This window comes from Tribolium madens, unplaced genomic scaffold (assembly GCF_015345945.1).
Source record: "Tribolium madens isolate multiple individuals breed KSU strain unplaced genomic scaffold, Tmad_KSU_1.1 Scaffold_11;HRSCAF=98;Tcas5.2_LG3b, whole genome shotgun sequence".
Taxonomy (NCBI): Eukaryota; Metazoa; Arthropoda; class Insecta; order Coleoptera; family Tenebrionidae; genus Tribolium; species Tribolium madens.
Window position 1 is genome coordinate 5,038,658 of NW_025400975.1, and position 12,609 is coordinate 5,051,266.

Here is a 12,609-nt window from a genome sequence, read left to right on the forward strand (position 1 = left end):
CAATTAGTTTTTCCAAAAAATAAATAGTTTAAGCAAAAAACGTTTGGTTTCAGACTTTTTATTCACCTGGTATATTTTTCATAATTATTCAGGAAAGGTACAAAAACTTTGCCACAATAACGTTAAAATTAAACGCTGGGCCATATAAAATTGTCTTCTACTTTTTAAGGTTACTTATCGACAGATTTTTTTCAAAATTTGGCAATATACTTACATAAAATATTTTTCTTTCGTAGCAAGCTTTAATTTTTTTTAATTAACTTTTTAAGGATAAAATGTTAACTTGATATAGTTACAATTCAGGATACAGTTTCTTTGTTTCCTCTATACTAATAGTCTGTTGCAAAAAAAACATGTAAAATTATTTTCCAACAGAAATAAATAGGGTCATGTGCAAAATTTAAACCCCCGTAATTTAATTTTTTTTTTCTTTTGTTCCTGGTATCTTAACTTACATGGCATTTTTCTCTGTATATAAAATAAATGTCATATTTTATAAAACACTACCAAATAACTGACACAAAAATAACAAATGTACAAATGCCCTAAACATAATTGAAAAAATTGAAAAACAGCCTCAGCTACGTCAAAATATAGCAATCATGATAAAAAATAATTTTCAAAATACATATTGAAAAATTTTGAATTTCTCTTATATCCGATACAGACTAACCAACTAAAAGTATTTACATTACTACCTTCCTGTGTTAAGCCCAATTGTGGTTTAAAAAAAAAATGTTTCTTTATTTTTGTGACTTTTAATTTTTGTAAGAGAGCAGTTTGCGTGGATGTGGCATTTCCGGCTCTCCCTGTATGTAAATCCCTCAATAATAACGCTAAAAACAAAGCTGGTTGTTTTTTGAGTCCATCTCGCATGGGGCTGTAATCCTATTGGGTAGGTCGAAGCGCCAGTCGGCTTAGAGCAAACGAAAGCGGATTTGCAGTGGGTTTCAGGAACAAGCCACTCGACTGTCATGTGGCACAATTAATTTGCCGTCAATCCGATCAAAGCTTGTTCAAACAGCTAATCCGTGTTTATGTCACTGCGTCGCTGCTTAATTAGTTCCCGACAGGGCCCTTGGTCCAGGCCCGGCTTCGAAACCGATAAATAATAGCCCTAGGTGGGACATTTGTTCTGGCTTTTATAACACGTTTAATGGCGGTTGTGGGAAGAGCACTAAAACTGTTCATTTTTATGTGCGAGGAGATAAAAGTGTGTCGAGAATCGAGAAATGTTAGGAATTGAAATGTTTCAAATTTTTATAGAAGGCTTTTCGGCTTGTAAATGATCTGATCGGGACCAGCGTTCAGAGATAAATTTACAAGTTTATTTTTTCAACCAGCCGATCTTATCGGATTTATTCACGCTCGGAGATAAAATGAGTTTACTGCCAAAGGACGACTCCATCAATATTCGGACAATATATGCTGAAAACACATTATCGGAACGAGAATGGGACGAGGTGGGTGTCAAGAGAGGAGCTACCGACTATAAACACCCATATTTGGGACACCTATAGAGGCACAACTGACGCCACTTGGGCGTAAGCGGCCTTTACACGTGATGCAAAACTCAAAAAACTTAAAAATAGAACGTCTATATTTTTTCTAAAATAAAAAAACTATTCTAAATAAATTGACAAAAACTGAAAATTTTGCGTTTTTTATGATAATGTTTTTTGCACATAGTAGATACTTAATTATTTGTAAAATGTAGGTCGAACAAGGAACAAGGCTCCTAGACAGTGCAATAAATTTGATTTTTTTTACGAAAGTGGTAGAAAAATAAAAAGCAAAAACCTGGGAATTTATATGTAAATGGCCGGCTTTGTCGTGTTTTATGGTTATTTCAGACACTCGAGGTGTTGTTTGAAAGATTAGTGAGCGTTTTTTCCCCGCTGATATTTCACACCTCGATCTCGGAGCAATTTCGTAATTCCCATAGCATTTCAATTGGACTGAGATCCGGCCCGCCGCCGTTCAATAAACAATAATAATAATTAACCAGCCGTTAATTAATGTTTCAACAAGCTGAACCTCGACTTTTATTAACTACAGAAGTAATTAACGTCCTTTACGACGCCATAACACTCAATAATGATTTCGTGAAAGCTCGATGAACCAAGAAAGTGGATTTAGAATTTTGAGAAAATCGCTGCTATCTGACGAGTAAATCTGCGCGAAAAACGTTAATTGGACGCGCTACGTGAGAACCTGTGATAATCCTCGACGGTTTAATATAGTCATAAAAATTACGGATATTATTCCGTGTGATACGACCAAGTTTCCTGTAGGAATAAACAAGTCGAGATAAAGCTTTATGTTCGATATCTGGTCGCTGCCGCCCTTGTTGCGATTTTTTTCATATTTTTTTCCACCAATCAGCATAGGCAATGAATGCATCCGATCTAAGATAGACATGAAAGTCTAAGCGAAGGATACAATTTGATGATATTAATAAAACATAATATGAATTATTTATGGACTTGTATGGAGTGCAGTAAGGCCATGCACGACAAATCCGGACTTTATATGGCCACTATCAACATTTATTTCTTTATTTCGTTTAATTCCATCGAGCATTATTCAATTAATTAGATTAAGCGGATTAAGAACCGAGTGGAAAATTGCTGTTGAATAAGTTATGGACGTAGCATAAAGGAAATTTATCTTGTGGCGAGGTGGCGGCGGAACTGCACGTTACTGAACTCAAATAGCTTTTTTATAACTGTAAAATTAAAATTGCACAGATAACAACGGGATATTGTCTGGAAATAGCGTGATGAGCGACTGAAAATTGTTGGGATGATAAAAATAGACCAGTTTTATATCTCGGGAAGAATCTTTGAGAACTACACCTTGTTTAGGTTCAAAGTGGCAAAATTTTTAAATAATAACACTATAGTTAATACAATTTTTATACCTTAGCTAAAAGTTATAATTTCTTATAGATTTTGAGTTCAAAAAAAAATATTGAAAAAAGTCCACCACGTCAGACTTAAGAAATATGCAATTAACAAAAATACAAAAATGAGTTATTTTACTTTGTTTCTTTATACTTTTGTGGATCAGTTTCTTTTATAACTGTCCAACAGTATCTTCTAATATATTTTCACCCCAAAAATCTTTGTGTCGTTCTTCTGAAACTCTTTAGATCTTGATGAAAAAGCCCCCTTTTTGTATCACTCATGCTGTCTAAGTTTTTAGAAAAGAAGTCCAAATGCTATAGTCTCGTAATGGTTTTGCAATAATTCAGCAACAGTTTAAATTTTAAATAAATTTTAATTTCCTGCAGAAAGCAGGAAAACTATCGTTCGAACAAAAAACTGTGACGTGATAAAAAAACAATTATTTTTGTTTAATTGAAAGTAAATAAACATAAAAATAATAATTTGATTAAAGAACAAGTTATTGTTTCTAAACCATTAAATTTTGTAATACTGTGGTTAAAAAACAAAGATTTGATACAATTGAATGATAGATAATAGATTAGCTTGACCAGACTTGACTTGACTTAACGTTTCAAAAATTTTCAGATTTAATACAGGTGGTTCCGTCTAAACCCCACATTAAAAGTATTGGGAGTTCAAATAATCATATTTATTTCTTCATATTTTGGCACTATTTGTCAAAGAATAATTTACTGTTGACGCTTGTTTAGACAAAATTTTGACATTTCTCATTTCCATATCAAACTATGTGAAAACGGGTGTGGCTAGCAATAAATTTTCTGTAGTCTTAACAAAAAGTCCATAACTTGAAAATTATTAAATGGAATTAAATATTATTAAATGGGAATGTTAAAACAGCTTAATGCACAATTAAATTCTCTTCTATTTAGTAAAATAAAAATTGGGGTATTTTATTTGAAAAAATTGAGTTATGATTATTTGAATTACTACAAAAGTAACCTTAAAATTTTGAGATATTATTTTTTTTTTCAAAATTTGAAAATACCAAAAAAAGGATCTAAGCTTTTTCTTTCAAACGCCAAAAAAAAACGAATTCAAAATCTTAAAAAATGGCAAAGTTACCGATTTTTAAAGTGTAAGGTGCAGATCCAAAATTTTTTGAAAAACTCCAAATATTTCAAAAACGGATAAATTTAGAACTTAATGGATTATGGGTATGTACCAATTTTCAAATAAATATATTTTTATTCCAACTCCCAATATTTTTAATGTGGGGTATAAACAGAACACCCTGTATAACTCATTAAGATACAACATGATCTCACTTGCCATACGTTTCAAAAAAATTTCGAATGAAACAATTTTCCACTTTCAAATTTATCGATTTAACTTTAATTTTGCAGAGTCTGGCTAATCTAAAGTTTGAAAAAAAAATAAAACAATTTCTTCGTTTTTTTTACCGAAATCTTTTTCTTTCTGACAATGCATATCTTAGGTCTACATCAAGCTCTACAAAACCAAGAAAGAAAATTTAAGGTAAAATACTACATTTCATCATAATACTTCACATGTAACAAAAATTTAATCATTTATTACAGATAAAAAATTTAGATATTTTGTAAATAATAATATAGAAGTTACATATAAAAATTAAATTTCAGTGTGTCCAATAGTTATAAAACACTGTATATCACATATTATATCAAATTGTTTTAAAAATGTATTTTAAAGTACTGAAATAGTTGTGTACTATATTAAAACTAAATATGTAAAAAACTATTTTGACCTGACCTGGCCTGACTATTTAGAGCTGTAGTGGTAAAAAATAATTTTTGGATCAAAAAATCTCAAAATAGTAGACTTAAATCTAATTTAAGACAAAATTTAACCGTTTAGTAATTAATTAATGAATTTCTTAATGCATTTAAGCACTGTTGCTCACCTAGGTTTGCAGTCATCCCCTCCAAGTCCTTGGGCTTCCTCTTCCTAGGCCGGCCCTTTTGCCTGGGCGTCGTAGGCGCCCCATTGAAGAAAGGAACTTTACCGATAGACTCGACAGGCGTCGGTGGAGGTATCTGGTGGTGAAACTCCGGACTGGGAAACGGTGGCGGATAATGGTGCATTCCGGGCGGGAACATTCCCGGAGGCAGCGGTTCCGTCACCGGCATTTCGAAATGTAGCCTACACAAAACCGCCCCATCTCTCATCCCGAAATGGTCCCCTTTCGTCAAAGGGGAGTTGCAGACGGCGCAGGAGAAGCAGTGCACGTGAAAGACGAGATCGCGAGCCCTCATTACTAATTCCGACGAGATGATGGTGGCTTGACACCGCGCGCATCTCTTCATCCCAAACAGCCTGAAAAAAACGATAATTAAGGGTGAGATGACACAATAAGCCTGTTTCCGGTGAATAAAGGTGCGTGCGGTTTGAATTATGACGATATAAAATAAATGAAGCGGTTCACAGCGCCGCTACGGCCCCGTCGAGCACTATCATAAATTTCGCCTTAATTAGATATTCCGGAGTGGAACAATAGTACATTCATTCATTCATGTGCTCGGTCTTGCAATTTTATGTTTCCTAAATTAGGTGTTAGATTTTATCGGAAGTGGCCAAAACCATGACAAACGTCGGACTTTTCATGATATAGAAGCCCAAATTATACGTTTACGAGGAGACGGATGCTTAATTTGTTTTTACTTATTGTTGGGCATTTTTTTGAATTTTCTTGTCTTATCGGATATCTTGACGAATTTGAATTGTTAAAATTACAGTGCGCGCTTATCTTCTTCACATACTCATTCATCTTGTCATAAATCTTGCGCAGTGGCATCCCGTAACTCACGTTTCCAAAAAGTTACGGGTTTTGTGAACTGGGACTTGGCAGCAGCGCTGCTGGAAATTTTTATTACAAAATTTGCGAGAGATGGACGTTATTTATTACCATTATGATCTTATCAACAGAAACGTATTCACATTTTTAATATAAATTATACTACACTTTTTGATTTTTAATAACCTATGGTATTTAAGATTTTTTTGGTCTAGAGCTATAATAAATCATCGTTCACTGATTTCTTCTCAACCGCCAAATCATATAGAATAGAAATTAATCTTAAAATCTCCAATAATACAAAAGAGGTGTTGCAGCTTTATATCACGTAAAAACAAAAAAAAACAAAACAAAAAGTTAAAAATAACAACAGAAATAAAAAAACTAAAAAACCGAGTATTCTCCATTAGATGTATGTATGTAGGTACTTATTCCACTTCTACATATCTGATGATTTTTTTTTCAGTTCTAGTTTCTTTTTTATACAAAATTCCTGAGCTTAAATGACATTTATTCAATCCTCTATGTTAAAATTGAATTTTATCTATTCTTTTCTTCATGTTAAAATGAAATTTTATCGTCTAGATGATAGAAAAATACATCCATTGTGTATATCTACGGCTGTTAGTTGTTAACGATCTCTGACATTAGATTTCATTGTTGAATTTTACTTTGACATTTATAAATATCGACCAAATTGACTACAAAATTAGTGAGGATTGAATAAAATTTTATATTGTACATGACGATACAATTTTCATTATCTTTTCGAGAATATTTGCTCAAATTGCTTTCAAAAATAAAATTCAATTTTATCGTTTTGTATAATAAATAACTATTAAATATTTCAAATGTATAAAATCGCTTATCATTTCTTTTTATTTTCTACATATTTTTATCTAAACTTTGTAAAATTTATTTTTCTTAAAAAGTTAGGTAAGTTCAAGTAATTTTTTTCAAATGTTCCTTTCTAATTTTTAGATTAATTGTTTCCCCGTGTTTAATATCTTCCATGATTACTTGTGCTGTGTTTTTTCATTATTGTTGAACCAAAAAAGTAGACTCAGGTCTCCCTGACAGCCTTAAATAATTCGGTAATCATTTAAGCCACTAAAGTGAAAAATTTGTTGTTTGACATAACTCGAAATTGCTTGTTTTACAGAGTTTCAAGAAAGATAAATTTGCTGTTAATCTAACTCGACCCAACACATTTGGCAAACTACATTGCCAGCTGTTTACAAAAACGCAAATCAAACTGTAACAAATATAGTGGACCTCTCTGCCCCCTGTTGTGTATCAATTATTTTCATATTTCAGTTTGTCTCCGTAATGAAACATTTTTCAGGTGTTTTCACTTTTCACGGTCCATCGTGTCGGCCGCCGATGCGGATTATTGGGTTTAAGCCAAAGTGGTTGATGGATGCGGCTATTTGCGGCCTCTTTAACGTTATAACCGTATAAACTGCGAGCCGATCAGTTGAATGGGCTCACTCGGGCATATGTTACATATTATACCCGTGTTTGAGTCAACAGGGGGCCGGCTATTATTCCCCGTACAAATCAAACCGTTCCTTTATGTATTTATCTCCGACAGTGCAACGAAAAAATAAACCGGCCTATAGAAAAATAAATAAAAATCACGCATGCACGAGGGGATTATTGCACAATTTGTTCGCCTAATTTCGAATGGAACTATTTTTACGTTTGTGGGGACATTAAAAACAGAGAGACTTTAATTAGGCAATCAGAGACGGAATTTATTAGTAATTTATGTCATCAGACGCGGACTTATTCAAAATTTTAATTGCGACGACGTGAACCGTTGAGATATCACGCACGCAACTAACACTCGATGGATATACAAGGAAAAATTACGAAATTTACATTCTGGGAGATTAAATTCTGAAAGTGGAGCTTTATGACCGCGTTCTGGCAACTTCAGTAGCTGTTTTAATTTCACTATTTTTCAGGTTTATTTCTGTAATTTACAAAAATCGTCTTATTTTTATTATTCTTAAATCCAAAAAAAGACAAAAAATAGAAGTAATAAGCAAGTAAATAATTAAAATAAAGCAATGAATCTTCTTAAATTTTCTAATTTCCAAAAATTATCTTGACTTTTTTATGACTTTTAAATTAAGAATGTTCTGTGGCTGTTTCAGTTTCACTATTTTACCCAATTCTATATCAAAAAAAAGTGTAAAAGTCAATTATTCAAATGTTAAACCGGGTTTACAATATTAATTTTTTCTCACATATGAGCAAGGATGATTTGTATTGTCTTACCTGACACAAATCCCCATTTGTTTGAACAACTTATTATGGTCTAAGCCACCAACAAAAGAATTATTATGTCCGAAGATTATTAGCAGGTTTTATGTTTCAATGCCACTTGATTGTTGAGTAATAAAATATCCAGAAAAGTCTTGATGATTATTATTTGCTTTTCTATTCATTTTCTTATACTTTTATACAAGTGTCAGGTGATTAATAATTTATTAAGATTAGTTTTTTATGTTTCTTTCATTTTCAATCTGAATTTTGTCAGTCAAAATTTTTATTATTAATAAATTTAAATACAAAACAAACAAACAAATGCATAATAAATAACGATGAATAAAAGACTAGTTTTTCTTCGTTTCCTTCTTTGTTGTTTTTTATTGCAATTTTCATTCTCCTCAGGCCCGAGCTGTCCCTTTCCCGAAACCGAGATTATAATAAACTAAACATTGACACAATCCCTGAAAAGATCGGCTTCCTGAAACGAGAGATTTCAACGCCCAACCCGGCCACAAAAGCCATTCCGCTACATCTGTATCCGAATCTGCTTAGGGCTTCGACGTCCAGTGCGGCGGCTTTTGTGCCTTCTTTGTGCGTACGTAAGAGTCGACGGGGGGCCGGCAGCCCCCCTGCGGCTAACGCACAAACAACAATACGCTTTTTTATGCCCCATTGTGCGCGTGTTTGTACGAATGTTTTTCTATTTGTTTCTGTATTTCCCCTTTCGTGTGAACCGCAGAAGAGTATTAACAACATTCACGGGCGATTGGGTCGAAATCAGAATTTTATATGCAACGGTGACACCAGTGACGGCGTGTTGGCAAAAGCGCCCCCCGGAGATTTATTTATTCATCAACTCAAAAGCCCTTTGTCATAAGTGGTATACATTATTTTTTCTAGTAAGACTTTTGACTACAGTACAACCTCCATACTCCGGATGGACACAAAATATATACATTAAAAAATTGTTTCTATTGTATTTTGTTAAATTTGAGGGTTTAGATTCATTTATTCACTAGTGACTAAAGCAAAAAATGTTTTCTCGTTTGTTTTACTTTATGTTGTGGTTACCATCGGTAAATGTAAAGTAAAATAGGGCATTGCATAAATTTGGCTTGAGTGAGGAGTTGCGTGCAGTGAAAGGACAGGAAGACAAGACACATCCGTGGAGTTTAGTGCTGCATGGTCGGTAAGCACAGGCGCCGCCGACTTGACTAACTCGAGCTTTTTCATTAACGTGAATAATTAGTTGCTAGAGGTAGACCTGCATTAAATCAACACAAAAAAATGAATTACGACCAACGGAAACTATATAGCAGCGACGGGGAACTGGTAGGAAGACTTGCACCAGCATGAACTATTTTTTTTTTGTATTTTCTCATGTTGTTTTTCTTATCCTTACACCTTATTAACGTTGCTTTTTTCATTTTATTTTTTCTACAAAATAAAAATCTACTTAACACAGAATCCAGTGTCTGAGATATTCTAGTTTCTCTTAAAGCTTTTTCAATAAAAAAATAATAATCAAAACAAATTTTTAAAAATTAATTTTACTTGCAAACAGAAAAAAACACCTATACACTTTTTTTTAAGATCGGTTCTTGCTGATGCACGCTGTAGTTATTAAGAAAATAGAATATTTATTAAAAAAAGTGACAAAACTTCATAAAATTACCATTCAAAAGCTAGAACAAAATGTTTTAGTCCGGAAAGTCCGCATTTCAGTAATTGGGTAGTCTCCTAGAGTACTAAAAATATGTTCAAAAAATTCTATCTGACATTTGACATTTTTTTATGTCTATTTAAAGATACTGATGATCTTGTATATGTTTTCTTATAATGTAAAAGTACGAAAATTTTTGTCATTAAAAGCCACAACACTAAACAGAGTTACTGTGTCCTAAGCTTCCTTGTTTGCTCTTCTAATAGCCTGTAGCAAAAAAACTTGAAAAATTATTTTTCCAACCGAAATAAATAGAGTCAAAGTGCAAAATTTAAACTCTCATAACTTCGAATAGATATTTTTTTTTACATTTTTCCTGTTGTCTAAGGCATCGCCTGATGATACAGTGTCACAAAAATGCGCGATTTTCTGTTTTAAATAGTTATTATTTATGTGTTTTTTTTGAGAACTGAAAGCATGAAACAATTTTCTACTAGCTACACTAAGAGGTAGATTATGTCAGCAAAAATAAAACCTAGCTTAAAATTAAAATTTAAGATCAAATAAAAAAGATTGTATTTATTAAGTTTCTTGTCAAATAAAATTTAAAAGCAAACAAGTTATTGTGTGTAAGTAGGTAACATCTTGCAGTGTAAGTACTCATAGGCTGCCAACGCAATTAAATTAAAAATAAAGAAAAGTAAGTAAAAACTTTGAGTAGAATAAGGCCGGTTTTGATTTTTGTTGCCCAGCAGCGTGGGTGGTGCAAATTAATAATTAAAATGAATTTATTACAGTCATAGCAGACTAATTATCTAGAACAGCAAAGCATTTAAAAGCAATTAGACAAAATCGTTAGAAATTAATATTGTTGAGTAAGATAGCTGCTCACTGGATGATAATGGAAAGTGATTAGTGCTTTTCATCTTTTTTTATTCCGTAGCAAATGAAATAATTAAATCAGCCGACTGAAAGCTGAAGGTTGAATAACGAAAATTCGAATTGTTGTTAACAAAAGATATTTCTGCATCAAGTAAGCCACGAAAAAGGTCATTTATTGTTATTAAAATATATTTCTTCACGTCAGGGCTTGTAACCTTGCAACACAAACACCGTACCTTCAATAATTTCCCCTTGCGATTTGCGTATTAATAGCCGAGAACCCGCCGTCATAAACAATATTTCTCTATTAAATCAATAAATCTTTTTGTTCTCTCGGTACACGTACTTGCAATTTACATGTAGTAGAGGTAAACTCGCTCGATTTTATAAATATATAATAACATTCCGCAGTGGTTGCTGTAATTTTGTCGGTAATTTAGTGCGAATTCCCATTGACGTACTCGAAGGCGAGCTTGCAACAAATTTACATAACACGCATAAGTTTAACAGTTAACTGCATATCTGTAGGTTGGTGTCAATCGAAATTAGATTTCCTGTCCGTGGCGGAGGATAAACGACGCACCGTAACGGTCCGGCTCTGTAAATAAGTCCGCAACACATGTAAATGCTAGGCGATTTTTTATAACGACCCTCGTACATCATACCGCAGCGTTATTACCATTGCGGAGCTCGCAGGTACTTAACTCGGAGATATGAAGTGCCTTAATCAAGACCTCGACGAGATTCTCGACCAGAAACTACCATAATTCAAGAATTCTAAATGGTCACCGCAAGGGTTTGAACTGATTTGTCTCTGCGACGCAAATGCATACATTATTTATAAAATTGATACCGGTATTTGCATATTTAAGTAAACATAAATTACAACTGTTTCTACGTATGTTATTACGATCAAGAGTTTGCAATTTTCGAAAAAACACGCAACTTAAAAGTGCACTTCATGGTCATAAATTTCCATTTCTGTCGCAGAATGCGAAAAAATTTGCTCATTTACTCAAGTTTTTTCCTATACAAAAACGCACTTAAATTTCTAATAAAATAAAAAAATAATACTTTATGTTATTAGGAGTAAAAGTGATAGTTTATGTAGCGAAGCTAAGTGTTTATTAATTTAAGTAGTGAATGACTAGTGCAGTAAGTAGTGCTAAATGTCGAATGCTGATGATCTACAATGTACCTCTCGAGAAATTGCATCCAAAGAGACAAGAAAGAAATAGCATTGGTAAATGTCAATAATATTATGGTAAAAAGAGAATTTTTATTCCACGCCTGAAAAGTAAAACTTTTACTTGTAACATTTAGTAGTAAAAGTAGTCACTTTTAAGACGTTTGCAGATAAATCTTAGTGTAATTGTTTTGATTAAAACAAAAATAGTTAACTTTTTTAATAACTAAGAATTGGAAAATAAATGCTGGAGTGACTCAAAACTCAAAAAATTCAATTTGATTCAAATTGATACCACCAATGTTCTATGCATTTTTCTGAATTTTTAGAAGTGCAAGAATAGTTATTTTTGTTACAAGTACCGGAAAAACTGTATTTTGGGTACTGAGTACCCAAAATAACTATTTTACGTACTATATTATTCAGTTCAAAGAAGATTCATTCTAGGGACTCAAGTAAGTCCCTAAAACAGTTACTTTCGGAAGCATATACAATAAACGTTATTTGGTATTGGTGGTTTTATTTTAAAAAAATATTTTTTTAAGAAAAATTGAAGTATTTACGTGTTGCATCTAAAAAAAAACAAAAAAAAGCGATTTTACGATAATTTATTAATTTAACTATAAATGACTAGTGCAGTGCAAAATGACAAATGCTGATTATCTACAATGTACCACTCCAGACATTGCAGCGAAAGAGACAATAAAAAAACAGCATTGGTAAATTCAATAATGTTTTAGTAAAAAAAACTTTTATTACTTGCCTGAAAGGTAAAACTTTAATTTGTGACTTTTAGTAGTAAAAGTAGTCACTTTTAAGACGTTTGCAGAACGTTTGCATTGATAAAAATCTT

General features: G+C 32.6%; 1 protein-coding gene across 3 annotated transcripts in view; it reads right to left on the bottom strand.

Moving 5' to 3' along the window:
• LOC123005605 (LIM/homeobox protein Lhx9-like) overlaps positions 1 to 12,609 on the bottom strand; it is an 89,750-nt gene that overhangs the window by 12,415 nt on the left and 64,726 nt on the right. For all 3 annotated transcript variants that reach the window (XM_044399435.1, XM_044399446.1, XM_044399428.1), the window contains exon 3: positions 4,855 to 5,267. In XM_044399435.1, the coding sequence (XP_044255370.1) occupies positions 4,855 to 5,267 (413 nt within the window). The remainder of the gene's footprint in view (positions 1 to 4,854; positions 5,268 to 12,609) is intronic.